This window comes from Manacus vitellinus, unplaced genomic scaffold (assembly GCF_001715985.3).
Source record: "Manacus vitellinus isolate BGI_N305 unplaced genomic scaffold, ASM171598v3 scaffold_71_pilon, whole genome shotgun sequence".
In the NCBI taxonomy this organism is placed as follows: domain Eukaryota; kingdom Metazoa; phylum Chordata; class Aves; order Passeriformes; family Pipridae; genus Manacus; species Manacus vitellinus.
In genome coordinates this window covers 1,093,709-1,120,918 of record NW_021940761.1, presented here as the reverse complement: position 1 = coordinate 1,120,918, position 27,210 = coordinate 1,093,709, and the positions used below count along the sequence as shown (strand labels likewise).

The window sequence follows — 27,210 nt, the reverse complement described above, 5'->3', positions numbered from 1 at the left end:
GATGTCCCATCCCATGGCAGCACTGCCTGAGGGTGACAGGGAGCTGGCACCAGCAAAGCCAGGCCCCTTCAGCTGGAGCAGGAACACAGCTCTCCAACTGTCCCCTGCGGGGTGGTTTGAGGAGGTACTTACAGGTGAGTGTGATGAATCCAGGGCAGAAGGGATTGCCAGAAGGAATCAGGGACAAAATACGGGGGCAGTCTCCCCCTCCACGGGAGGAACGTGCTCAGCTGAGCCTGGAGAGGAGCAAAGAGCTCCAGCTTTAGCCTTTAAAGCCCAGTGAAACCTATGGAATTGTTAAGGTTGGAAAAGCTCTCAAAGATCGACCATTAACCCCCTCCACACCGTGTTCAGCATTAAACCATGTCCCCAGTGCCACTTCCAGGGATGCGACTCCACCTTCCAGTGCCTGACCCCCCTTCCAGTGCCTGACCACCCTTCCAGTGCCTGACCACCCTTCCAGTGAGGAAATTTTCCCTGATATCCAACCTGGACCTTCCCTGGTGCAACTTGAGGCCGTTTCCTCTCATCCTGTCCCTTGTTCCCTTGGGGCAGAGCCCGACCCCCCCCAGCTCTCCCCTGCTGTCAGGGAGAAGGTCCCACCTCCCTCTAAAGGCCACTGTCACCCAGTTCTGCTCTGACAGGGCCCTGCAAGTGCTCCTGGCAGCAATTCCCTCCCTATTAAGGGGAAGGTTAAAGGTTCCATTGGATCTGATTCCTTAGGATGGTAAAAGCAAATCAAGCAAATCCCAGATCCCCCCAGCTCTGCTTTTGGAGCACAGGTTAAACCAGCCTGAACAAAGGGAGCAGATTGTTTTCCCTGGGAATGCTCCCAGCCTGGATTACCTCGGGGAGGGGGGGACATGGTCCCTGCTTTGCTGGGGCAGATCCAAGCAAGCTGTGACTGTTCCCAAACATCCCTCTCCAGCTCCGTGTCCCAGTGAGGGACCAAACTGCCTCCCAGTTTGTCCCTTTGTGCCGGATGAGGCCACGCAGCTGGAAGCTTTAATTACTGCTCAGTGGGGGGTAATCAGAGCAGGGCAGGATTATTCCCAACTCCTTGGTGGGGTGGGGAGATGATTTCAGCAAGGCAGGAGGGGGATGGGATGATTCAGGGATGGGCAGTGGAAGGAAGGGGAAAGCACAACCAGCATCCCTCCCAGCATGGAGTGAGGCTGTTACTTCCCTGTTATTCTTTGGGATACTGTAGGGCTCGTGCCTCCTGTGGGTCAGGAATCCATCGACCATCACTTCCTCACCTTTGGCAAGCTGAAGCCACAGCCAGAGTGCCACATAATTCACTTCCATGGCTTGGGATCTGACCTCCATTGGAAGCAGGAGCACCACAGCTGCCTTGGCCAGACACAGGGATGTTCTCTCCAATCAAGAAAACATCTCTGTGCCAAAACAATCAGGAATTTTCTTACCCAGAGCTTGACCAAAAGCAGCAGCCTGGGAGGTGAGATGGGTTCCAGCAACTTTCCCCTGGAGAGGGTGGGAAGGAGAAAGGATTGGGTGGAAAACCCACCAAACGACTCCCAGGTATCCAGGCTGCTTTGGGATGAAGAGACACCAGCAGATGACATCTAACTGGGAGCACTGGAATAGTAACAGCTTTAATTGGAATATTCTTTTTCCAAAAGTCTTTTTTTCTTTTAAAAAAAAGGAGAAAAAACCAAAAAGGAACATTAAACAACAAGAACAACAAGCAGGCACTGCACAAGGGGTGGGGGGGATGCAAAGCCCAAAGAGATCATTTGGAGAAGGGCCTGAAGGAAAAGGCATCCCAAGGACATATTCCCAGTCCCAGCAGGTGAGGAAGGATTGGATTTCAAGCCGAGGACAGGGAGAAATTAATGGAGTTGTCACCCCACAGGTCCCAAAACATGCTGGCTGTGATGCCATGGGACTGGGGAGGGCACAGGGTGTGGATGAGCTGAGCACAAAGTGGTTTAGGCAGCTGCTGAAATGTTCAGGTGGGAATTTGCAGAACCTGAGGTAGAGAGAAAAACCAAGGAGGGAGGGAAAATGAACTGCTGGAATTATCCAGGGACATCCCTGAATCCCAGGAGGCCCAAACTCCTGCCCTCCCCTGCTGCTGACACCCTTCCCATCATAGGGCCTGCCCAGGAGAAGGGGAAAGCTGAGACTGGGGGAATCTCCCAGGAGAAAGGCATCCATCCCTCTGCCTGCACAGGGAGGTGCTCCTCACTCCAACAGGGATTTCTGCTCCTGCAGGGAGAAAATGTGGTCTTGGGGTGTCTCAGGGAGACAGAAAGGGGTCTGGCTGCTCAAATCCCATTGAGTGGCACAGGAAACTCCTCCAAGAGTTTCTCCACAAACCCTGGGAGAAACTTCAGGTGCTATTTCACTTGTGGGGTCCACGGAGTGATCATGGATGTGATCCTGGGAAGAGGAAAGGAGACCATTCCCTTTGCCAGCACCATCCCATTCCTTCTCTCTTTTCTAATTAACCTTCCTGTTGTAGCAGCTTTTCCCTAAAAAAAGAGACTTTGCCCTTAAAATAAGCTTTCTGTGCCAAAATGTTTCCCTACCACGTGAAATATCTGAAAGCTGGGAGCAGGAGGAGGAGGGAAGGTCATTCCAAAAGCTTGGATATAAAAGGAACAGGGAGAAAAATCCGAGCACTCAGCGCCACAAATCCTGAGCTCGTTGGCACCAGGTTCAGAGCAAAGATTATTTCCAAGTTAAACTGGACTCAAGGAACCTTGAAGCCCTCTGGAGTAATGGCAAGGAGTGTTAAATCCCTGGAACATCTCCAGTGAGGTTGGATTTCAAATTAGGAGAAAAATTATCTCTTTTCCCTTTTATTTTTTTTTTTTTGGATGGCAGCAATTCCCTCCCCTTTCCCGGCCTCTTGCCCCCAGTTTGGTGCCAGGGGAGGGTGATCCCCTCTCAGCATCCTCCTGGTCCATCTCCCAGGGAGGTCTCTGGAAAATCCCAAACCTCCAGCTTCTTCCAGAGGTGAACTGCAGCACCTGGGTGGGATGAAGTTGGAAGGGGCAGCATCTCCCTGTCCACAGAGGAGCAAACACCCAGTCTGCAGACACATGAAAACAACCCAAAAATCAGCCAAAGGGCTCACAGGGCCTGGCAATAAAACTAAAAAAAGGTCTTTTTTTGGTGCAAGGTGCTTGGTGGGTTGAGGACATCCCAGATTTGAGGATATTCCAAGTTCATTCAGTGCTTTAGTCACATCTGGTACCTGCCAAAGCCTGACCATGGTGAGGAAGGGCACTTACTGTGCTTCTCCTTAAAATACATATTTACAGGACTCACCTCAAAAAACAGTTTAAAAGTGGATTCTCCAACCTAAAAAACAGCCACAGCTTCCCCAACCCCCCTCCAAAGTGGTTCCAACTTTTACTGCTCATTACAAAAATTAGACTTTTATTTGGAAATGCCTAAAAAACCCCATCTCTGTTGTGCTCCCTCCCCACCCTGTCACCCCCCCACAGGTTTCTTTTAGTAAGACATCGTTTCGGTGGATGACAAGCCATCCCCTGCCAGATGAATTCCCACCAAGGAGGGATGTCTCTCCTGCTGATTTCCAGTCCTGGTAGAGAACTTGCAAACTTTGGCCTCTTAAAACCCGGGCAGAGCAACCTCCACTTCTTCTTTTGCTTAAAAAAAAAGAGGGGAAAAAAATCCTAGGGAAGGAGATGTGGAGAACCAGGGGCTAAATGGCAAAATCCTCGTGGTCCTGGGGGCTGAAGGCAGCTGCCCTCAGCATGTCCAAGGAGTTGACGAGGATCAGGGTGCCCGTGAGATGCTTCCAACGCTTGGTGATGGGGTTCTTCATCTTGTCCAGCCCCGTGTGCAGCTCCTGGATGACATCCCGGTAGCTGTCCCCCATCTGGCTGCTCCAGGTGAGCAGGAAGTCGTAGGCTGGCTTCCACATGGCCTGGAGGGATGGGGAAGCAGAGCAGGGTGGGTGGTCAGCAAGCAAAGCCACCCCTCATCACGCCCCACCATCCCGGGACAAGAACATCCCTGAAAAAACACCCCCCAGCACACCCAAATCCCTTGGATCCCCCAAAGGTGCTCTGCAGGTATCTCCAGAGAAACATGGAATTGTTTGCGCTGGAAAAGACCTTTAAGATCAGCAAGTCCAAAGGGGCACTGGGGTCTCATTCCAGAAAAAAGGTCCTTTCTGCTGTATCTGACGTGGTCCTGTGGAGGATCTGCCCTAGAGCTGGAGGCACCAGGGTGCTGAGGAGCTCGTGCTTGTGCAGAACTGGGCCTAACTGTCTTGTGCAGCTGGGAATTAAACCTGAGATTAGCTCAATGCCAAGGTTGTGGGGTCAATCCCGGGATGGGGCCCTTCAAAGAAGAGCTGGACTTGAAGCTCCTTGTGGGTCCCTTTCGACTGGGAGTATGAACCTGGTGGACTGGGAAGCGGTGGGTCAGAAATTGGAGCTGATGATCTCAAAGACCTTCTCCAGCTGCCACGATTCTCAGAGCTGCCACCCAAGGGGACCCCTGCAGACTCGGACCCACCTCGGTGTCCACCGTGCCCGTCCTGTCCCGGTGCGGGGCCTCGTAGGCGTCCAGCTGCTGCCTGGAGACCTTGGCCAGCTTCTCGGCCAGCTCCCGCCAGCGCTGGGCCACCTCCACGGCCGTAGTCAGCAGCACAAAGTCCTGGATGAGCCTCACCACCAGCCCCTGGCAGTCCATCTTCAGCAGGGCCTGCGGGGGAACCGCAAGAGGGTCAAGGCCGGGGACTGTGCAGGGAAGCCCCTCCAAACCCATCCCAAAAATCCTCCCACCCCCCTTCCAGCGACAGCTGGTGCAATTAGGCCACCAGGCTGGGCAGCAGAGTAATCCACCAGGCTGGGCAGCAGAGTAATCCCATTAAGTGGACAAAGCACCCAACCCCTCTTTGACAACATGCCCAGCCTCATTTTCCAGGCAACCTCCCCGCCCTGAGGTGTTCAGGCACCACCATAAGAAGTTTAAAGCATCCCAGGAGCTGAGGAGAACAGATGCTTTTAATCAAGATAATTAATCCAGCAGGGATTAATCCAGCTCCATCCGTCAGACCAGTGGGTAAGGGGCAAACAGAACATTTTGGGATGGGAACTGGACATCAGCCTTGTGGGGTGAGACCCAGGTGAAGACCCAGACACTGCGGGACCATCGCTCAGCTTGGGATGTTCTTCCTCTTCTCCACTTCCTCCTCCTCCTCCTCCTCCTGCAAATGGTTTTGAAGTGGGGAAGAGGAACTGCAGCAGTCCTGGCTTTCCAGGTAGGAATAACTTAGCCAGGAAAAGAAAAGGATGGAGTAGGGTCAGCTCCTGTCTTAAGGCATCAAATTACATTAAAATCCACTCAGAGTGGGATGAAGGGCAGTAGAGGAAAGCCACAGTGTAGCCCTGGAAAGGAAGGGTTTCATGGCAATTAGCAGTGCCAGAGGATGGGATCTAACTGCCAGGATCATCATCCCACTCCCCAGGGCTCCCTCAGCCTCTGCTACAGCCCCTGGACCAACACAGCCCCAGTGGCAACCGCAGACCTTGGGCAAATCCCACCTTGAACCTCAAGTGACTCCTACAGGAAGCCATGTCTATGTCTATTTTATGTTATAAAACCATGGGAATCAAGCAAACAGACCCCAGACTATCCCTGGGGGGACAGTTTGCTGGGTACCCTCATCCATACATCCAGATCCAGAGCTGTGGCACCACTGGACTCAGGCTGGTGGCTCCAGGATGGAGGAATGCCAAGAGGTCCCTCACTCCAGTAAAGGCAAAGCACCAGCTGAGGGATGCAGGGAATAGCCCCCCAAGGGATGCTGAGCACCCAAGGAATCAAGGAACAGCACTGGGAACATCACCCACACCTTCCCAGCAGCACAGGGACGGCTATTCCAGAAACCATGGATGTGGGGGTTTGCCACAGGGCCAGAATCCACCTGCCTTCCACCACAGCGGGTCTTGACATCCTCTCCCAACACGGGGGTCTGGCAAACCCCACCTGGTTGGGCTCTGGGGCAAGGAAGGGTTAAATCCTCCCCCAGGCAGTTTCACAGGGTCAGCTGGGGGAAGATGGGAACATCTGAAACCACTCCAGCAATTTGCAAAGCAAATGCACCCTTGATTTTCCCCTTCTCTGTCCCCAGCTCAAAGCTGAGCTGGATTCTCAGCACAGCTGCTCCTCCAAAGTGCTGACACTGGTTTCCTGCAGGAGCAAGGGAAGCAATAAACCCCCTGGTTAAACAAGCCAGGAAAATCCTTTGAAAAGAACATTCATTATGCCTTTCAAAAGACATTAAGAAGCATTTAGATCCCACACCTGTGCCATAGCCCAGCTCCTCTCCTACCTTACCACGCCGCCCACGGATCCACCAGGGGCAGGATCCCGATGGTCCCAAGGAAGGGGCAGGTTTAGCATCCTCAAGCCTGCCTTTGGGGGTGGCTTGATGCCATGCCAACTCCAGCAGCAGCTGGTATTTGGGGAAGCAGGTTCAATGAGCTGCTCTCAGGTCTTGCCCAAGGCCAAGCAGGTCAGAGGCAGCAGGAGAGGCCGCCTGGAGCGGGTTAAGAAGGATAGAGCTGGAGGACATGGATTCTCCTGCTCCTTCTGCTGCTCCAGAAACAAAACCAACAAAAACATGGGCAGGGACACCTTCCACCAGCCCAGGTTGCTCCAAGCCCCGTCCAACCTGGCCTTGGACACTTCCAGGGATCCAGGGGCAGCCACAGCTTCTCTGGGCAACCTGTGCCAGGGCCTCCCCACCCTCCCAGGGAGAAATTCCTTCCCAGTATCTAAAGCCAAAAGAGCTGCCTGTGGTTGCACTGATGGGACCTTCTCCAAGCAAACAAAACAGCAGCAAGGACAGCACCTAATCAAGAACTGTGATTAATTTCTCAAAGGAACAACTTTGGAAGAGATGGATCACGACTGAAACCTCCCGATGGCCAAAGCCCCACCCCCTTCCCGAGCTTTGTCCTGGCAGCTCAACACCCAGATTCCATGGGATGGGGACACCACAAAAGCCAGGTGGGAATGGGTGCAAGGAGGACCCCAAGGTCGGAGCCAGAGGGGGAATATTAGTGGGAACAGCAGCACATTGGGATGAGCTCAACAGACTTAATCCTCCAGCAGGCACTTTTGGGATTACACTGCAAGTTTTTCCATCTTCCTTTTGGGATTACACTGCAGTCTTTTCCATCCTCCTCCCTCACCCTGGACAAGCCTCCAGGGGTAGCTGGGCCCATCCACCCCGTGCCCAGGTGTGACCTGGGCTGTGCCTTGCCAGAGCCTTCCCAGATATTTATTCCCCTTGGAGGATCTGGCTCCGCCAGCCCGGCAGCAAAGAGGGTGTTTGATATTCCAACGCCAGTTCAAAGCGGGAGCACCTCAACTTCAAAGGCATCCAGGGGAGGCTGAATTCACAGCCCAGCTTTGAAATGCACAATCCCATTTCCTAACGAAGGAAAGCAGCAGCTGCAGGAAAACAGCTCCCACCTGGGACCTCCACAAACGCAGGGAAAGGCCCCGTGTCCCCAGGAGCTCCTGAGGGCCGGGCTGAGAGGACGCTCCTGTCTCCATTGTCTGCTCCAGGATACAGGGGAGGTTTTGACCCAAACAAGTCAGCTCTGCTCCCCAAAATAACCCTTGTTCAGGGATTAAACACCTCTTTTGCTCCCATTTTTGGCTGTCAGCACCTCCAAGATCACGTCACACACTTAAAATACCTCACTACACTCTCTCAGTCTTAAATACTCATTTTTTTTTACCTAATGCACTGGCTCCATGGGGCAATTCCCTTGGATGTGATGCCCAGCTGGGTCTCAGTGTGCTGAAGGCATCCCTTCTGACATGACACCAAGTGCCATCAGCCACATTCCCAAGTGGCTTGGAGAAGGTCCCATCAGTGCAACCACGGGCGGCTTTTCTGGATTTAAATGTTGGGAAGGAATTGTTCCCTGGGAGGGTGGGGAGGCCCTGGCACAGGTTGCCCACAGAAGCTGCCCCACCCCTGGAAGTGTCCAAGGCCAGGTTGGAGCAACCTGGCAGGTGTTCCAGCCCATGGCAGGGGGTGGCACCGGATGAGCTTTAAGATCCTCCCCAACCCAACCCATTCTGGGATTCCACGATTGCTTCAGGATGGAGGAGCAAGAGGGACCCAACACCAGCCACCCTGGGTGTGGCAGCACAAGGTCCAAGGCCCGAACACCCTGATCTGCAGGACTTTAGGGATTTGTGGAGGCCCCCAGCAGCTCTTTGGGGTCTGCACACACCAGGGACTTCTGGTAGAAGAAAGGCAGCACGAGACACCTGCAGTCAGAGCAAACAAAACCAGGGGAGGGAGAAGAATCCCAACCTCTTCTCCTGCACAACCTGCACAAGCAGCCTGGAGAAGAACAAGCTCACAGTTTCCACAGCTCTGTGCTGACGTGCCTGGGTGCATTCCCAGAAGACCTGTGTTTTTCCCAACAGCCTGTTGGGAAGGATGATAACTGAGGGTCTCCATAGAAACCCTGTACTGAAAAGCTGCAGAAGGGAACTCCTGTGTCCCAGGACAGGTCTAACCCCACCACAGCCATGGTCAGGTACCAGTGGCAACAAAATCTTCCTGAATCCGTGCCCAGGTGCTGGTTTTTAGCCAAACCATCCGTGCTCTTCCTGCAGGGAGGAGGGAGGGTGAGGTTTCCCTTTCTGCTGTGGTGATTCCCATCTGAGCAACGTTGCCCCAAGTTACCTTCACACTCTGCTGCTACTACTCCATTAGAAAAACAGTCATTAAAGGCAGATTACTTATTAACTAGTCATCCTGACCAGGCTTTTCCATGCTTGGCTGCTGGTGCAGTAGCTCTGCCACTGGAGTTTTGTGTCCTGAACTCAGGAAAACCTGCTTGGGACTTCTCCTCTCAGTCCTTTTGAGGGGAGACAACCAACTTGAAGATGACATGGCCAGTTTGGAGCTTAATGCAACCAGTTCTTGCCAGAGAGCAAGAGTCCATTTGTTGCAGATAAAATCAGATTTAAACACAATAAAATACATTACTGCTCCATTGTCAGCCCCCGAAACATCATTATTTGCTTCTTCCAACAGGCTCAATCTAATTTCTCCCTAAGCCAAGGAGGATTTGAAGGCAGCAAAGGGTTTGGAAGCAGCATCATGTTCTGTGAAGAAGGGAGCTCATCCTTTATTGACAGGCTCAGCCTCCCAGAGAACAGGATTAGCCTCAAACAAGGGGAATAAAACCTGCCCTGGGACTCTGCACTCCAGGCACCCCTATGGGAGCAGGATGTTTTCCTCCCCCTGAGTCAGCAGCTCCCTGAGTATGCAAAGAGCCTTATCTTGCCCCTTGTCTCCCCACCAAGGTCTGGCATGGATTCTCCAGGACCTACACATTGTCTGGGATCCCTGAAAACAATGGGAGGAGATAAAAGAAACACCTCTGGGTTTGCAAAGGGGTAAAGCAAACGGCACAAAGCTCTTGGAAGCATCCGGCAAGAGCAGCCCAGATTCCATCCCATCATTCACCGAGGTTAAGGATTAAAGGAGCAAACCCTTCCTTGGAGGGACCAGGGACACCAAGGCTCCCACGGTGGGAGTTTTCCAATCCTGGATGGTCCCAGAAAGAGATATAACCATGTGATGGCCAGAACAACCCTGCAACAGAAGCAGAGTTGGTGGCATGTCCTGAAAGCTGGAGGTCAAAGATCAAAGATGCCCCCACAGGGCCACAGAGCGCTACAGGCACAGGGAACTCTCCGGGAGTAACGATGGGTTAACACCTCATCCCTCCTACTCAATCCTCAAATATCCCCCTTCTTACTAAAGGGAGTTTGGGAAGTGGACTCCTTCATTCAGCTCCTGTCCCACTCATCATTTCATTTTGCCAGGCAACTGTTCCTTAATCCACGTGACATTTTAAAGCCCGCGGTTCTCCATAACTCCGTTATCCTGTTTCCATGGGAGAGCCTGGAAGAGGAGAGAGCTGCAAATCTCCACCGGACATTTCTCCCTCTGTTTTCTTTGGCTCACTTCCCATGAAATGCTAGAGACAATCCCGAAGATGACATTTCCTAAGAGGCTCCCTAATGGCATCCTGGAAATACTTACAGGCAGCACTTTCCCAAATTCCTTTCAGGGCAAGAAGCAAGTCGTGCATTTCCAACTGCAAACGCCATCCACAGCTGGATATAAAACGTTCTGGCTCAGAGGTGCCCTTGGCTAAGCTGCCACTCAAAAAAAAGACTCTCCATCCCTGGAAGTGTCCAAGGCCAGGTTGGACAGGGCTTGGAGCAACCTGGGATAGTGGAAGGTATTCCTGCCCATGGCATGGGGTGGCACTGGATGAGCTTTAAGGTCCCTCCTGACCCAAACCACTCTGTGACAACCAGGGTGAGATGGGGGGCCCTAAAGGTGCAGGCTGTGGGGACAGTGAGCAGAGCATCCTTGGAGGCACCTCTCCCAAAAACCTAGGGTGATTTGAGGGTTCCCAAAAGGCACAGGCTGTGGGGATGGTGAGTGGGGCATCCTCCAACCCTGACACCTCTCCCATGAAAACCCTCATCCCTGGAAGTGTCCAAGGCCAGGCTGGATAGGGCTTGGAGCAACCTGGTCTGGTGGGAGGTGTCCCTGCCCATGGCAGGGGGTGGGACTGGATGAGCTTTAAGGTCCCTTTCAACCCCAGCCACTCTGGGATTCTGGAATTCCAAGTACCGATGGTATTTCACTCAGCATGTCCCTCATTATTTCTGTGATCCCCCCAAGGCAAGAGCCCACCAACGGGCTGAACTTCCTGTTCAGCTGTGCCAAGCAGTCTGCAGAAGACCTTAGAGCCTGGTCTTCAAGGTCCCTTCAAGAGATTGGTCTCTATCTTAATTCAGTCTGAATCAAGACTCTTTCCCCTCCCGCTCACCCGAATCCCCCTGCACAGCAGGGAATGAATACCCCTCACCACGCCTTGGACTCACCGTCATCAGCTCCTTCTGGAAAGATTTCCTCTCCTTGTTCTCCGTGCTGTTGCAGTCTTCCTTCAGCTTCTCCAGGACGGAGGCCACCCTCTCGGGCTCACTGTCCAACTCAGCCCGGCAGAAGAACGTGAGTGGCAAGTTGGAGTAGCCCAGGGCGTCGGCGAAGGACCTCCAGCTGCTGAGGTTCTCCATCAGCAGAGTCCTCACCGAGGCGTAGATGTAGGTCAGGAACTTGCAGGGCCTCAGGATCTGCTCCAGCAACAGGCTGGTGGTGAGATCTGGCCCAGAGAAGTAGCTGGGCTTGACCTTCCCAACCACCAGCACGTTTTTGGTGTGCACGAGGCCAATTTTGCCCTGGTAGTAGCCAATGTACCACTCCTTGGTCCACAGCTGGCCTTTCAACCTGATCTTCTCCTCACTGAGGAGGGCTATGACATCTCCTTTCTTGTACTCCAGCAAATAGTGGTTCTTGCTCTGCCTCACCACCGTCTTTAGCAGCTTGCCGTACTTGAGGCTCAGCACCGGCCGGTCCTGAAAAACCGGATACTTGGCGGTGGCAGCCAGCGGTGACAGGATGATCTTCCCAACCTCATTCTTCTTGAGGAACCGCCTCTGTCCCGTCGGCTTGATGGCACTTTTCGGAGGCGGCTGTGGCGTCTGGACGCAGAACTGGGTCAAAATGGCATCCTGGTCATCCTTGACCTGTATCCTCAGTGTGAAGTCCGAGAGCTCGTTGGGGTCGTGGGACGCGATGGGGAAGATGAGGCGGCTCACCTTGCCCAGCTTCATCTGGAAGCCCCGGACGACCTTGGCTTGTTCGCTGGCCTTCACCTCGTAGTTGGTCATGTTGGAGAACATGCAGAGCTTGAGGTCCTGAGGCCGGGACAGGGCAAACTGGTGCTTCCCCCAGAGCTGGAGGGCGACGGGGGCCGGGCTGTGGGACTGCCTGGTGACCTCGTTCACCAGGAGGGTCTTGGGGGCACACTCGTGCCCAAACATGGCCACCACGGTTTTGAAGGAAGGGTGGATGTGTTTGGGGCCATAGACGCCCACTGTGATCTTCTTGCTGATGTAATCCCAGACGGTGGAAGGGTACAGGATGTTCTGCCCTTGGGCCACGGCTGCGATGTACATGCAAGGCTCCAGGTTCTCCAGCTGCACCTGGATCGTGTCCCCATAGGAATAGCTCAGCTGCAGGGGTGTGTACGGCCCCTCCTTCATGTCGCTCCGCAGGCACTGCAGTCCCACCAAACTCTTGCTCGTGATGTCGTTCTTGACCTCCGCCGACACCTTCATCTCCAGGATGATGAAGGTTTTCACCTCCATGTTGCTGAGTTTGATCTGCAGGACGGGGCTGATGGTGCTGCACTTGTCGCTGTTGAGCTCCAGCGGCGGATCCAGCATGGCCTTCATGGAGATCTGCTGCGTCTCCCCGGGGCACACGTGGCCCTCGGGCACGTGGATGCTGATGTTGGTGTCTGGCAGCTGAACGGCCCCACCAGAGCTGTCCAGCTTGCACACGATGTTGGTCTCCACCGGCTGCGTCTGACCCCAGCCAGGGTTCTGACCGAGCAAATCCAAGTCGTGGCAAGACCGAGCCAGCTTCCTGTGGTTCAGCCACGCTGTCCTAAAGTCCTCCCGGCTCTGGAACTGCTCAGGGGTGGGAGACTTCAAACCACTGAAGAAACTCGACGATGCCGGAGCGTCTGACTTGGCCTGGAGAACAGACAGTTCAGACAAGCTGTAGGAGCGTTTACTTCTGAAGAAGGGGTTGTCTCTTCTCACAGGCTGGTCCAGATCCAGCCTGTTTGTGGATGGAAACTCATCAAAAATGTTCCCCAGGCTGCTGTTGGCAGCAGAACTGGAGACAGTCGATGCAGGAGCCCCCGTGTCGAAGAGCAGCAAGTCAACGGTGACGCTGGAGTCGGACTCTCTGTCTGAGCCGGGCACCGCGTGCACATTCCCGTTCAGGAACGGGTTCGTCTGGACTCCGTTCAGGAAGGGGTTGTTATTGTGGATTTTCACAGAGTTTCTCTTCGCATCAGTCCACTCCCCAAGCAGGTCCAGCTCCTTGGCCCCCTCGTCAGGGCTCTCCAGCAGGTTGTCGATCATGCCGCTGTCCGTCAGGGAGGAGTGGCGGTAGTTCACGGGCTGCACGTAGGAGGAGGGGATGTAGCCCATCTCCGTGGTGTTGTGGGCGTACCACCACTCGCCCCCCGACGTGTCCAGGACATAAAGGTGGTCCCCCTTGGAGAACTTCAACGTGGTGAAATTGGTCGGACAGTAATCCTTGATTGCTACGACTTCCTTCGCGTTCCCGAAGGACGTGGGATTGTCAACCAGCAAGGCACTGGGAGAAGGCACTGCCAAGGCAAGGAGAGAACAGCACTGTGAGGAAGGCACAGGGGAGTCACCGCTGACTTGCCACCATTTCTCCCAGGTCACCACCTTTAAGTGGTTACGGTGGTTTTAGAATCACAGAATCACCAAGGCTGGAAAAGCTTCAAGACTGAGTCCAACTCTGAACCCAGCACTGCCTGTTCCACCACTAAACTATGTGCCCAAGTGCCATATCTGTGTGGGTTTTGAACGCTTCCAGCTCCACTAATTCCCTGGGCAATCTCCCAAGCCTGAAGGTGTTTTTTCCGTGTAAAATTTTTCCAGAAAACTCTGCTATTTCTGGTACACTCACATCTCCCTTCCCAAAGGGTCCATGTAAACCCAAGAGAACTTTCAGGACAGCCTAAAAGCCCTCTTGCTTTGCTGTAACCCCTCTCCTGCACATGTGAAACATGTTTCAGTGTAAAAACCAACTAAGGGCACATCATATTCCTAGTTTTTCATGTCACACCAGCCAAAACACCCAGCATCTCACTTCTTTTGAACAGCAGCTGTATTTCAAAGCTCCTCAACAAAAATCAACTCCATTGGTAGCTTTAGATTAGGTATCAGGAATTCTTCACCACGAGGGTGGGGAGGGGCTGGGATGGAATTCCCGGAGAAGCTGTGGCTGCCCCATCCCTGGAAGTGTCCAAGGCCAGGTTGGACGGGGCTTGGAGCAACCTGGGCTGGTGGAAAGTGTCCCTGCCCATGGCAGGGGGTGGGATGGGACGAGCTGTAAGGTCCCTTCCAACACAAACCATTCCATGATTCTAAAAAAGGTCCCACAGTTTGAACCCTCCCACAGTGCTGTCGTGGTCCTGGCAGCATCTCCAGCATCCCAGCAGGAAGCTGTTTTCCCAGGGGATCCCAATTCCGTCCAGGCTGGGCAAGCCTACAGTGTCACCCTATTTCTTGGCTTTGCTCTCACTTTTAGGACCTGTTTCTGTACAAAACACTCAAACAAGCTGCAGATGGTGTTACAACAGTGGTTAAATGTGTGTTAGACAGAAAACAAGGAGAGCTGGATTTTCCCCAACACAGAGCTGCAAGAGAACTGGGACAGCACCTTCAACACCTTGAGAGCTCTCTGGAGGGAAAAGGGGATTTAAAAAGCACAGAAAGCCCCTAAAATCCTGGAGATGAGGGAATGGGAGCTCAGACTGCACTTCCCTGCATCCTGCCCCTGACTGGCAGCACTTCTGGGACATGGAGGTAACAAGGCAAGGGAAGATACAGCTGAGCAAAGAAAAGTCTTCAAATACAGGCTAGAGGTGAAAAATTAAGAGGAGCAGAGCATGGACACATCCTGACCAACTCCTCAGTACCTCCACCAGCAGGCAGGCAAAGTCATGAGGGCATTTATCCAGTGTAACACTAGATATAAAGTCTATATTGGAATTATTTTGCCAGCCTGGTAGGTTGGAAGCCACTGTTAACTCAGTCACCTGCAGGACAAGGCATTTTTGGTGTCCCCATTCCTTTGGATCAGCCACGTGGCTGTGTTCCCACGTCCTTGCAGCTGGGGGGTTAACAGGGATGTGCTGAAAGCAGCAAAGCCCTCGGAGAATATGAGTAATTCCTATTTTTGATCTAAAACCAATCCAATTTGCAGCTGAGGGTTTGATGTTCGGCCCCTCCACGTGCGTGTTTATTTTTAAAGGCCCTCAGTGTGCGAGAACTTCCACCTGGAGTTATTCCTTGGGCTGGGCTCGTGCCAGGGGAACAGCAATTCCCCCCTCGCCACCTTTTACGCTGGGTAAGGCAAATACAGCAGGGGAAAAAGCAGTCAAAGAGGGGAAAACACGGAGTATTCAAGCAACCAGCTCTGGGGAAGGGGAACAACAAGGCCCGTAACCGCCTTGGTGGTGTCACCAACCCCCCTGAGCTCCGGGGAAAGGGAACACCGAGGCCTCGCTGGTGTCACCAACCCCTCCTGGACAGCAGGGTGAGGGGGAACGAGGAGGGGGCCCCTCCCCACCCACCTTTGACGTCACCCAGGCTGGTTTCGGTGAAGGCCTCGCCGAGGTCGATGAGGGTCCCCTCGGACTTGCACCGCGGGAGACCCCCCGAGTTGGCCGCCCGGATCCTCTGCGCCGCCATCTCCGGCCCCACCAGGCTCTAGGTGGCCATGGCCTCTCCAGGGACCCCCCTGTCACCTCAGGGAACCAGCCTGGGGGAGAGAGACAAACCCCAGCACGTTAGAAAGGCTCCGGGTGCCATCGCAGCGACAATGACCCAGGGACACACCCAGGAACACATCCCCGTGTTCTCCTTAGAACACCACAGAATATAACCTGGGTGCTCCACAGCACTGTCTAAAAACCACCAAGGGCTTTGTGTAGCAAGGACAGCCTGGTCTTGCAGGATGCTGCTGCTGGAAACAACCCCATAGGAAGAGCTTTTTAGGGATATGTTGCTTCCAGGATCATAAATTGGTCCTTCTCCCTGTTTCCCAAGACCTTCCAGGGCACTTGCACATTGCTGTAATACATAATTATAAAGCCACCAGGCACTGGGTGCTGTGGGAGCCCAGAGCAGTGGAGGACCCACAGGACTGGGATTTTTGCCTGTTTAAATGGGTCACCACTCTCTCCCAATGCAGCACTGGGATTTCCTGGGATGGGGATTGGCTCTTCCTGCTTGCTCCCTGCATCCCTCCCTCCCCAGCCAGGGACCAGGCAGAGAAACACCCCTTCTTGCACTAACCACCCCGCTTCACTTGGGGAAAAATAAAAACACAGAGTTTTTTCCTCCTTTTTCCCTTGCAAAAACACTTCCAGAATCCCTGCGGAAGAGCAGAGAGGAAAATTCCCCCATTTCCCACAGGACACGCCGACATTCCGACCACCAACGTTGTGGCTGATGCAAGCGCGGGTAAGACCTTCCCTGACATCATCCCTGTCCTCTGGAACTTGGAGAGGGGCCAGGTGGATCAGGACAATCAGGGAATGCTGGAGCCTCTCTGCCAGCTGAAGGCAAGGCTGGAGCACAGCCTGAGCTGTGTGTTGCTACTCCAGGGATCCGGCATCATCCCGGTAATTCTGGCACCCAACATCCCTCCATCCCGCTCCCTCAAACTCCAGCCTGGTTGCAAAGCACCAACAGCTCTTAAAAACAGAGTCAGAACTAAAGTTATATCCAAATCCCTGCTTTATGAGGGGATTTTCACCCTCTCCTAACACTATTTTTCCTTTCTCCCCCTCCCATGCAATTTTTGCCTTTCCTCCCTTGAAAATTAGACCAAGCAGAAAACAACTCCCAACCCCAAATTCTTTAGGTGGGAATAGGGAGCCCCCGAAGGATTCAGTGCCCTTTTCTGGAATGCAGCAAGAGGAAATCTGCAGGGGAGAGCCTGAGCAGGAGATACTTTCTGGTTTGAAATGCTTCCCAAGCCATCCCCAGGGCTGGTATGCCGGGAATGTGGGAGCTGGAAGGGATGCACCAGGCTCCAGCCAGAAAAGGGAAGGGAGAACTGGTGTGCAAACGTTTGCCCTTTGAGGAGAGCCTTGTTTGGGGGCCTGCTGGGAGCCAGGCAAGGGGAGAGGGTTTGGCAGGCAATAAATCCAGAGAAACCAGGCTTTGAGTCAAGGCTGAGCTTGGCAGAGCCGGGCCAGGTAAAACAAAGGAATAACCAGGGGGAAGCAAGGAAGGGAGGAAAGATGTTCTCCTTGGCTGGCACAGTTCACCATCCACCCAGGATATGTTTCTGTGCTGTCCAGTAGAATTAATGTTATATTGATTATTTTCTATTAATTTTATATTTACATTAATTTTTATTTATATTATACAATGAATAAATTTTTATATTGAATTTTATATTAATTATTGCAGCTACAGTACTGACAACTCTCACCATTGTATCCCCCAGTCTGGCATTTTCAGGGATGTTCCCTCTTTCTCTATTTATATAACTTCATGCTGAAGATCTCTGACAGATGTGGAGAAACAGCTGGAAACCCCCCCTCTACAGCCAATCCTGAAGCCTCAAAAGGCAACAGGAATCTACATAAAAATGAGGGATGATGGAAAGGCATTTCCTCTCCCAAGAGCAGCATCCTGGATGTGTCTGTTTGTCCTGGATGAAGTGATGCTCACACACATAGAGGAATGAGGGTACCTAAAGGGATGGGGCCCCCCATGGCTGGACTGGGGATGGGAGCCCTATTCTGGAGCTGGGGATGGCCCCAAAATGCTTCTGAATGCAGAGGTAGGACAGAAATCCAGGAGACTTTCAAATCCAGAGAATTAAAGGGGATAGTGGGGAGCAGGGTGAGGGGAAACAAGGCTGGAGGAGGCAAGATTTGTTTAGAAATCACTGAGACAATGGGCTGCAAACTCCCCTGAAAGCACTTTAAATTTAGCCTGGGATTAAATATAGCCTAGGAAAAACCCAGCCCCACGTGTTTACCCAAAGCCATAAACAGCATCGAAGGGAACAGCGGTGGGAAGGAAATCAGGGAGTGATCAGAGCAAGGACAGCGGCAGCATCTCCTCAGGCAGCACCAAAAACCTGCTTCTCACACCACTTTTCCCTCCCACAGGGGGAGAGGGAATGCTCCAGGGTAAAATCCACGCCTTCCAGCCAGGAGGGCCTGCTGTGTGCTCCCCACATCCCAACAAACCCAGCAGGCAGCAGCTGCCAGGAGCAGGCTCCACCGTGGGGACATGACTCTGTCCAACATCCTAACCAGGCTTTGCTGAGGTTTGGGGAAAGTTTAGGGAAGCCCTGAGGGGCACATTCCCATGGGGGCTGGCTGGCACCCCGGGAATCCTCACCAGTTTCCTGGGATGGATGGTGCTGCTTTGGGATTTAACTGTGAGTGAGGTTTCTGGGATGAGACAGATCTGGCTGTGCTTCTCTGGGAAAGGCTTCATCCAGTCCAGCTCCTGACCCTTCACAGGACCATCCTCAACAATCCCACCCTGTCCCTGAGGGTGTTGTCCAAACACTCCTGGAGCTCTGGCAGCCTTGGGGCCGTGACCAAACCCTGGGGAGCCTGGGCAGTGCCAACCACCCTCTGGGGGAAGAACCTTTCCCTGAGATCAAACCTGACCCTGCCCTGGCACAGCTCCAGCCATTCCCTGTGATTCCACCAGGCACGGAGCACCAGCAGGTTTGGGCAGGTGTGGGGCTGGTGATGGTGAAGCATCTATTAAAAGAAAACTCACTAAAGCCTCTTAAATAATGAATCCAAAAGGTGTTTTTTCTGCAGCACTTGAACACATGGAATTCAGCTTCCCAGCAGCAGCATTTCCCGGTGTGAATTGGCATGGAAAAGGTTAAAAAGAACTTCTGCAAACTGTCTAGTATGACTTATCCCAGAAAAACAACCACAGGCTTTCCCTTCCTGGCCCCACAGACCTCAGGGAGACCCCCTGGCACAGGGAGAGCCCCGGGAACATTCCCTGCTCCATCCGTCACACCGAGCTGGTCCTTATGGGATTATGGCACAGACCCACCTCTCCCTGGACAAGGGGCTATAAATCAAGGACATAACATGGCCATGCTAAGCAGGGCTGGCAGGGAAAAGCAATCCCAGGAAAAATACCCTTAATGGAAGCATTAAAACTCCACGTCCTCGAGCAAAGAAATGTCATAAAACAACGGGAACACCCAAAAGTGCAAACCCCGGTTCTGCTGCTGGCCAAGGGAAGGTCCTCTCCAAGAAGCACTGACCAAAGGCCGGAGAGGATCCCTCTGGAAGCCTCAGTGATGGAAAACTCCTGAGTGCCAAGAATTTGGGCTGATAAGGCCGGGGAGGGCTGACAGGGCTGGGTGGTACCAAGCACGGGCAGGGCTGCAGATGGAGCCAGGCCAGGGCAGCACAGGGACCTGCCACCAGCAAAGCATTGATGCACATCCCTGCCCATCCCACACTTCCCAGCTCTCCCTGGAGCTGCGGGGTGCATCCCACCATGGCACACACAAATCCACGGGAAGCACCAGGAACAGGAGCCACCACAACACAGGACTGGTGAGCTCTGCCATGACCACTGTCCTGCACCCCTGTTCTCCCTGGGAAATGCATCCAAAAGCCCCTCAAGCCCTAAGCCTGCGGGACCAGCTCAGGAGAAATGTCCTACTCCACCCTTGGCCACAAACTGAAAGGTGGGAAGTGAAGAAAGAGCTTCCAATCAATCACTCCTTATCCTCTTCCCACTCCAGGGCCAAGATCAACTCCAGTCACTTGTTGCTCATGGCTTTTAAATTTGCTTTTTCTTTCTCCAAACACAAGTTCCTGTGGCCCTCCCACAAACACAGAAGTGTTTTTGGAGGTTTCTTTTCAAAACAGGCCATTTCTCTTGGATATGAGCAAATTTAAATTCTTGGGAGCTAAAAACCCATCTGATGGAGCCACAGCATGACCCACACAGAGCACGTTCATCCCACACAAGGAATTCACTGAACTCATTGCTTTTATCTCTCACAAAACCCCCAGTAACTCAAGCATCGTGGAAACAGATGCAGAAAAGACTCCTCCAAGCCCAGGGGACACCCCAGCCCTGAAGGAGCTGCTCAGGGAGTTGTGCCTGGGAGCGCCAACACACCACAACGTGCAAAGGCCTTCAAGAGAACCTCAGAAAAAAGGGCCAAAAGGGGCCAAAATTTCTGCATTTTAGCAACCAGTATAATTCAGGAAGTTGGGTTTGCTCTGCAGATTCTTCACCCTCGAGAGCTCCCTCCTGCCTGTGGCCCAGCCCAGCCCTGGCCGTGGGGCTGGCATTGCTCAACGCGCAGGAAATGATCCCACCAGCTCGGGTCTGCCTCCTTTCCCCACACTGACACCAACAGATCCTCCAGCACACGTGACAAACACAACACCCTCCGAACTGGGAACGCCCCCAGGGACCCAGCCAGGTCCTCTGCAGCCTCCTACAAGACTGGGATGGCTTCTGAAGCTGCTGGTGGCCTCGTGCCACCTGTGGTGGCCAGGAACACACCAGGACCTTGCAGCTCATCTCCTTGTGATCCTGGCTCTGCTTCAGAAGCCTTGTTGCCAGAGATGGGTGGGGAGGGGCTGGTTGCTCTTGGTTTTTTCCCCCTAGAAGCCTGTCCCAAGCCTTCTGCCAGCAATGCCTCACATCCCAGTGATTCCCGACCTCGTCGCCTTTCCCTTATCTCCTCCTCCTGCTCCAGGGCTTGTGTTTGCAAAGCCAACGCTTTCATCTTCCAAAGAAAAACCCACCCAAGCCATGTGAAGATAAACCACCCCTTAAGACAACACCGAACACGAGCTCTTTGTACCAGAGGGAACGCGGCGGTGTGAACTCACGCATGTCCCGGCACACGCCTCTTTAGTCCCTTTTCCAGCAAACAAGAAGGGATTTGTGGGAACACCAGGACCTCCCAGCCCTCCTGCAGCGCTCTCAGGGCTTTGCTTTGGACCCCATTCCCACCACTGGACCTCATTCCCACTGTCCCTGCTCAGGCATCGCAGCGGAGCCCGGCCCGTTCCAGGCTGTCCCCTCCACTCCTGGCCAAGCCCTAGGGAAAAATCCTGCCCTCCAGCTTAAGCTTGGTTCAGCTCCTGAGCCTGGCTCCTGCTGCCAGGTGAGTTCAAGCCATGCATGGCAGGTTTGATGGAAGAGAGGAAGAAGGGAGGGGAAAAAATGTCATTATGGCCCTGGTGTCCATCACGGCCTTCCTGGTGGGAATGTCACCCCTGTGAGCAGAGCAGGAAGGACGGGAAAGTTTCCTTTTATAGCAAGGACTTTGGAGCACGAGTCCTGCTGGACATCCATCACCAGGGAGACTCAAATATAGGCCAGCCTTAGGGGTGGGAGGGGAAGAGAGGGCTTTCCCTGCAGGATCTCCAAGCACCCCCTGGATTTGGTCATCTGTGTCCCAGACAGTCAGCCCCAAGAAACCACCACGGAGCACAGCAGGACTGGGGCAGGAGGGAGCTCAGGTATTCCACCAAGACTTATCTACCTCCAACTATCCTCAGTCATGAGGACCATTTTAGGGAAAAAACAAGGAGTTTTGTTCCCAACTTGTTGCCTGAGCAAGTCCATGGACATGGAGCAGCTAGCACAGATTCCACTGCTAAGGAACGAAACCTCTCTGGATTATCCAAGCTCACTCGAGAGATGCGATGGTGCAAAAGCTGAGCCTGGGTTTAATGTTCTTACACACCTTCCTGATCAGTCCAGCACTGATCTGCTGCTGCATTACATGACACCAACAATGCTGAGAGGAGCCAAAACCCACCCCAAGCCTAAATGAGGCAGAAACCAATCCAATCAGCACATTGCAATGAATTTCCTCAGCACAGCAGAGGTTTTAAGCTCCTTCTTGGTAAACATTTCCAAACCAGATGCCCCACAGACACCTGGGTTTAAGCAGCTTAACCCTTTGCTGGAGTTGATGGTGTGACAGGAAAACAAGATGGGGGGTTAAACTGGACTGGGGGGTGGTCGCCCCACGGGATGCTCCAGGTTGGACACAATCCCTGGTCCACAAACCATGCTGGGAAGAGGGAGCAGATACCTGGAAAGCAAAGCAATGCCAGGTGATGATGCCATTTGGGATGCATGCAGCAAGAAGGGGTTGTGAGGGCAGATCACAGAATCATGGAATGGTTTGGGTTGGAAGGGACCTCCAAGCTCATCCAGTCCATCCATAGGCAGGGACACCTTCCACTAGCCCAGCTCGCTCCAAGCCCTGTCCAACCTGGCCTTGGACACTTCCAGGGATGGGGCAGCCACAGCTTCTCTGGGAATTCCATTCCAGGGCCTCCCCACCCTCCTAGGGAAGGATTTCTTCTTAACAGCTAATCTAAACCAACTCAAACAGGCATCTGGTCCAGTCCAGAGGCTGGATTGGGACTTGCTGTCTTTGGACTTGATCTCACCTGCAAATCCAGCCAGTTGCAGACCCATCCCAGAAAGTGTTCCTGCTTCAAGTCAGAGCATGCTTTGAACATCAGACTCATTGCACTGACACAAAAAGACCATGTGGCTCATTTCAGGTGGTTTTGGCAGCACAAGTCCTCACCTTAATTTAGATTAGAGCTTTTCCACAGGTGGGAATGAGCTCTCCAGGTGCAGAGACCTACCTCTGCCAGCCAGGAGGGTGTCTGAGAGAACCCAAAACAGGCCCCTGTTTAGACAACACAAGAGCAAACGCCACACCTGCTTGGTTAATTAATTACCTCTGAAATTAAAGCCCATCAAACTGCACGGAGGCTTCGTGCAACCTGCGAATTAACTCCAGGGGAACCCAACCCGGGGCTGAGGGAGGCCAGGGAGCATCCAAGCAGTGGCTCCAAGCATTTTCCACAGCATCAACAAGGCCACAAAGGGCAAGAACTCAAAACACCACCCACCACCCCCCCGTCTGCCGGCACTTCAGGGTTGTTGTTTCGGCACCTCAGGGGTCTGTCGTTTTGGTCTGGCCAGGTTAAAACCTGCTCCATGCCATCGCAGGCTCAGGTGGCTGATAAGAAACCAATTTCATCACTTTAAGCTCCAAATGTTTATTGAAAGGGTTTATCTGCAAACCCCGCACTTTGAACTGTAGCTTTACTGCCAGCTTAAAAACACGGCGAGGGCCAGGTCTGGATTAACGTGGTGTGAAAGGAGAGTCTGAGCCTTCCCCTGCAGCCTCCACACAGGCCATGGCAAAGACAAGCTGCTTCTCGGGGCCAGGATATAACCCTTAGCAAAAAGCTCAGCATTTTGGGGGGGAAAAAAAGCCCCTTTTTTAGCAAGATGCTTGGGCATAGAAATAGTAATTCATGTAAATCTGGCAGAATCTCAGCTTTGCTGTAAATTGCTCTCGTTACTGGATGAAGTGGAGTTGAACCTCAGACACATTTTTTGCAGCCTTAGTCACCAGGGAAAATTAAAACAAGACCTGAAAGTCATCTTAAACTCATGGCAGGTTGTTTCCCTGCTTAAGGCAGAGCTTTACAGGTTGAGGGGAGTAATTTCTAGACCTTTCTGCATTGTAAGCACAAAAATGCCCTTCCACGTGTGCACAAGAGCATCCCCTAAAAACCAGGCAGCCACAGGACACCACAGAGGGAATACTTCCAAAGGGTAAGTTCTTCCCTCTCTGCTGTCCCCAAAAAGTCAGGCAAGGCTGGAAGGAGACAGACCTGCTCTGGCTTCTCCTGCCCAAGACACAACAAGCAGAGGAACCTCAGAGCCTCCTGAGAGCCACGTGCTCCAGTCATTCCTGCTGGGATTTCATGGAATCACAGAATGGCCTGGGTTGGAAGGGACCTTAAAGCCCATCTCATTCCAACCCCCTTCCATGGGCAGGGACACCTTCCACGGAACCAGGTCACTCAATACCCAAAACATGGACCTACAAGCAGCAGGCTCTTGGCCAGAGGAGACAATTCCAGGTCCAACCAACATTCCAGGGCACCATCCATGGCACCTTCACCCACCTGCCTAGACAACACCTCCTTTTCTCAGCACCTTTAATGGCAACATCAACATCCCAGGTTTTTTCCCCTGTAGGATCAAGCTCTTCCAGATCTCCGTGCCGGTCACATCCAGAAGTGCAGCAGATGTTGGTGCCAGTGATGGGACAGCTCTGCAAGGAGAAGCAGCTGGAGGAAGATCTGGATCTCCAGGGAAAGGGAGATGTTTTACAAGGGCATGGAGTGGTGGGACAAGGGGGAATGGCTTCCCGGTGCCAGAGGGCAGGGTTAGATGGGATATTGGGAAGGAATTCTTAGCTGTGAGGGTGGGGAGGCCCTGGAATGGAATTCCCAGAGAAGCTGTGGCTGCCCCTGGATCCCTGGAAGTGTCCAAGGCCAGGTTGGACAGGGCTTGGAGCAACCTGGGATAGAGGAAGGTGTCCCTGCCATGGCACAGGGTGGAATGAGATGGAGTTTAGGGTCCTTTTCAACCCAAAGCATTCCATGATTCTAAGCAGGAGGCAGGAAGAGCTTTGCAGGAGCTGAGGGATGTTCTCCAGCACAACCAGCTGATTCCCACATGGAGCCTGCAGGACTTTGCAGGGTCAGGCTGGAATTAGACACGCTCTTGATGAGGAAAGAAACCCTAAATATCAAACCAATGCAGATGGACCTTTCTTCTTTTTTTTTTTAATTAAAACTTGCTTGAAGTGCCACATAAAAGCACTGAAGTCCCAGGCACAGCTGACGCACTAGGACGGGTTTATATTTAGGAGAACAACTTAATTACTCCATCAGTAGGAAAGAAATGGCAACTTTTTTTGGCAGAGCCCAGAAGGAGAAAAGAAACCTAAAAGAGGGACAGCCACCACCCCCCGTTATTCCTAAGGGCAACATCCACTGGAATTTGAGCCTCCAAACAATCCACTTTTACAGAGAATTCAGCTTTGTTTTTTTCCCATGCCTGATCCCAGGAAACAACATTAAAGTCTCTCAGCCAAAACACATGATGTGCATCACAAGACAGCTGGCATCATTATTATTTTTAAATACCACCAGCTTCGTTTTTAACAGGACAACTGGAAATGTGTCATTGCTGAGGCGTAAAACAAATAGAGGGAGGTGATAAAAAAGCCATTCCCAAGTTTTGCAGGCTGGAGATTTAAAGAGAGATAGAGCAGAGCTCCCCCCAGAAAATACAGTCCCTTAAAATCTGCTGTTTCTCCTGCCACATTATTCACTTGGGAGCTTTTAGTTCCGAAGTCGGAGCGGTGCTCAGCCGGATTTCCGATGGCTTGCTGGGCCTCATCCCAAATTTCTCTGGCATTACTCACGTTTTTTTGTGCAGGAAGAGGGATGAGGATTTTCCAGTGAAAGGCAAAAGGGAGGCAGAAGTGTTTGCAGCATATGGAATGTGTCATTTCTCACGGACAGGCTCAGACCGCTGCATCCCAAGGATTCCCACATATCCCATCCACTGAAGGAGAAGGAAATCAGGATAATGCTTGGAATTCTGCACTGTTTGGGACCTGAGGATGAGCTGAGACCTCCCTGGCAGGATTGCTCTGGTAATGGATGCTCAGCCCAAAGGAAGTGCCCAGCATCACCTTCCCTGCCAGCCTTCCCACAGGGAACTACTCTCCACCCCCTTCCACAAGCTCAGTTGCCTTAAAGCAGCCCGAAACCAGGAACTAATTTTTAAGGGACTAAAAGGACCTGCCCTTTCCTAAGGGAAAAACACCTCCCTTTCCCCCTCCCAGCCAGGGAACCGTTGGATGCAGCACCAGCATCACCGCTCTCCGGTCACATCCCTTAAAGAGGCTGAAGAGCCAAAATTCCCATTCCACTTGTCCTGCCTGACTGCAGGGTGATCTGGACACAGGGATTTATTTTCCCACCACTACAAAAGCATTTCTGAAGTGGTTTTAAAGCCTACTTTTGAAGACATGAGCACCACAACTGCAGAGACCACGATTCAAGCCTCCGATGGAGCAACACAGATGCTCCGGGATCCAGTTTCCCAAACCCTCCAGGGCATGGATCCCTCCCCATTACCTAAAGGATGCATCTGCACTTGGGGATTCCCATCACAGCCAGGCAGCAGGAAAACCAGCTTCCCTCGGGATGTCTGCAAGGCCAGGGTTTAAAAGAGGTCGACACACGGAGATCAAGCCGGGATGGAACGGTCCCCAACGCAGAGAGAGGGTTAAACACTCACCCTTCCCAAATCCCTGCTCCAGGGCCCTGCATTCCTCTGCTCAAACTGACTGCAGGGCTTTTTTTTTGCTCACTCTTTCCATGCCTGGTCATGTCCTGCATCCTGGATTTGGGGGATGTTTTACAGCTCCTGTGAATAGGCAGAGCAGGAGCTGGAGAGGCACCAGCTGCTCTGGCACCTCAGGGGTGTCCCATGGCAGGGCAGGGGGCACAATCATGGAATGGTTTGGAAGGACCTTAAAGACCTTAAGAGTTCTTTCCACCCCCCTGCCATGGGCAGGGACACCTTCCACTAGCCCAGGCTGCTCCAAGCCCCCTCCAACCTGGCCTTGGAACTTCCAGGGATGGGGCAGCCACAGCTTCTCTGGGAATTCCATTTCAGGGCCTCCCCACCCTCCCAGGGAAGGATTTCTCCCCAGTATCCAGCCTAACCCTTCCCTCTGCCAGTGAGAAGTCATTCCCACTTGTCCTACCACCCCATGCCCTTGTAAAACACCTCCCTTTGCAGGTCCAAGAGCAGGGATACTCTGGAGGCCAGACCATCCCCTGGGGCCTGGGCTGAGTGATGTGTCCTACCCAGCCCTGGTCCCTGGGGCGGAGCTGCGACCTTGTTCCATGGCTCCCGTCAGGCTGCCAGACCCAGATGGGCCGTCTGGCTAATTGAGTTAATTAAAGCATTTTTCAGCAGTGATTAACTTTCAGGAGCGCTGCTCCAGCTCTCTCCGGGGAGCAGGGGCCACAGAGCAGCAGGAGAGCCGGGAAAAATGACTTGGAAGCACTTCCCAATTTCTCAGCAGCGTTTGCTGACTCAGAGCAAGTCGCAATCAGAAAATCCCCAAACCCCAGAACTTCGTCTGTTTTACAGGACTGAATGGGTGTGGAGAAGACCCAGGCAGTGGATGGATGCATGGGAGGAGACGTACCAGGCTGATGGCCCAATCCCAGAGCATCCTTCCCAGGCAGAAGTGATGAGCTCCGAAGTCCGGCGGCGCTGCCCGGCACCCTTGGGATGATAAGCTGGTCAAGGCCAGCGCTGGCTCTGTTCTGCTGACGGGGTAATTGCCCTCTCCCAGGGACAGTAAACACTTTGTGTCCAGAGATAACTATGGAAAACACTTCCAAAGACCCAGAAAAAGGCTTGTTTTGTGGCCTCGCTCCCCAGCAAAGACGTTGGCTGTTGGAAAGGAGATGCATCCCAGGAAGCTGGTATCAAAAAAAAAGGAACAAACCACCCCAAAAATAACTCACCCTGTCACTGGAGACTCTGTCTTCTTCCCCT

At 53.0% G+C, this 27,210-nt stretch overlaps 1 protein-coding gene across 2 annotated transcripts; it reads right to left on the bottom strand.

Annotated features, from left to right (window-relative positions):
• Positions 1 to 3,394: 3,394 nt before the first annotated feature.
• Positions 3,395 to 25,148, bottom strand: SH3BP4 (SH3 domain binding protein 4). 2 transcript variants are annotated; one of them, XM_008919543.3, is made up of 5 exons: positions 25,049 to 25,148; positions 15,321 to 15,508; positions 10,957 to 13,319; positions 4,522 to 4,710; positions 3,395 to 3,925 (listed from the first exon to the last, which is right to left on the bottom strand). In XM_008919543.3, exons 2-5 carry the CDS (start codon positions 15,436 to 15,438, stop codon positions 3,701 to 3,703), a joined length of 2,895 nt encoding a protein of 964 aa, XP_008917791.1. In that variant the 5' UTR covers positions 15,439 to 15,508; positions 25,049 to 25,148; the 3' UTR covers positions 3,395 to 3,700. The 2 variants fall into 2 exon arrangements, with proteins under 2 accessions (XP_008917791.1, XP_017939975.1); XM_018084486.2 differs by lacking the exon at positions 25,049 to 25,148 and adding an exon at positions 22,337 to 22,357.
• Positions 25,149 to 27,210: the final 2,062 nt, after the last annotated feature.

Coding starts and splice junctions, on each gene's coding strand:
- SH3BP4 (XM_008919543.3), bottom strand. CDS start 15,438: ATGGCGGCGCAGAGGATCCGGGCGGCCAACTCGGGGGGTCTCCCGCGG. Junction 4,711..10,956: donor TCCAGAAGGAGCTGATGACG/GTGAGTCCAAGG, acceptor GTTCCCCCGCAG/GCCCTGCTGAAGATGGACTG. Junction 3,926..4,521: donor CGGGCACGGTGGACACCGAG/GTGGGTCCGAGT, acceptor CCATCCCTCCAG/GCCATGTGGAAGCCAGCCTA.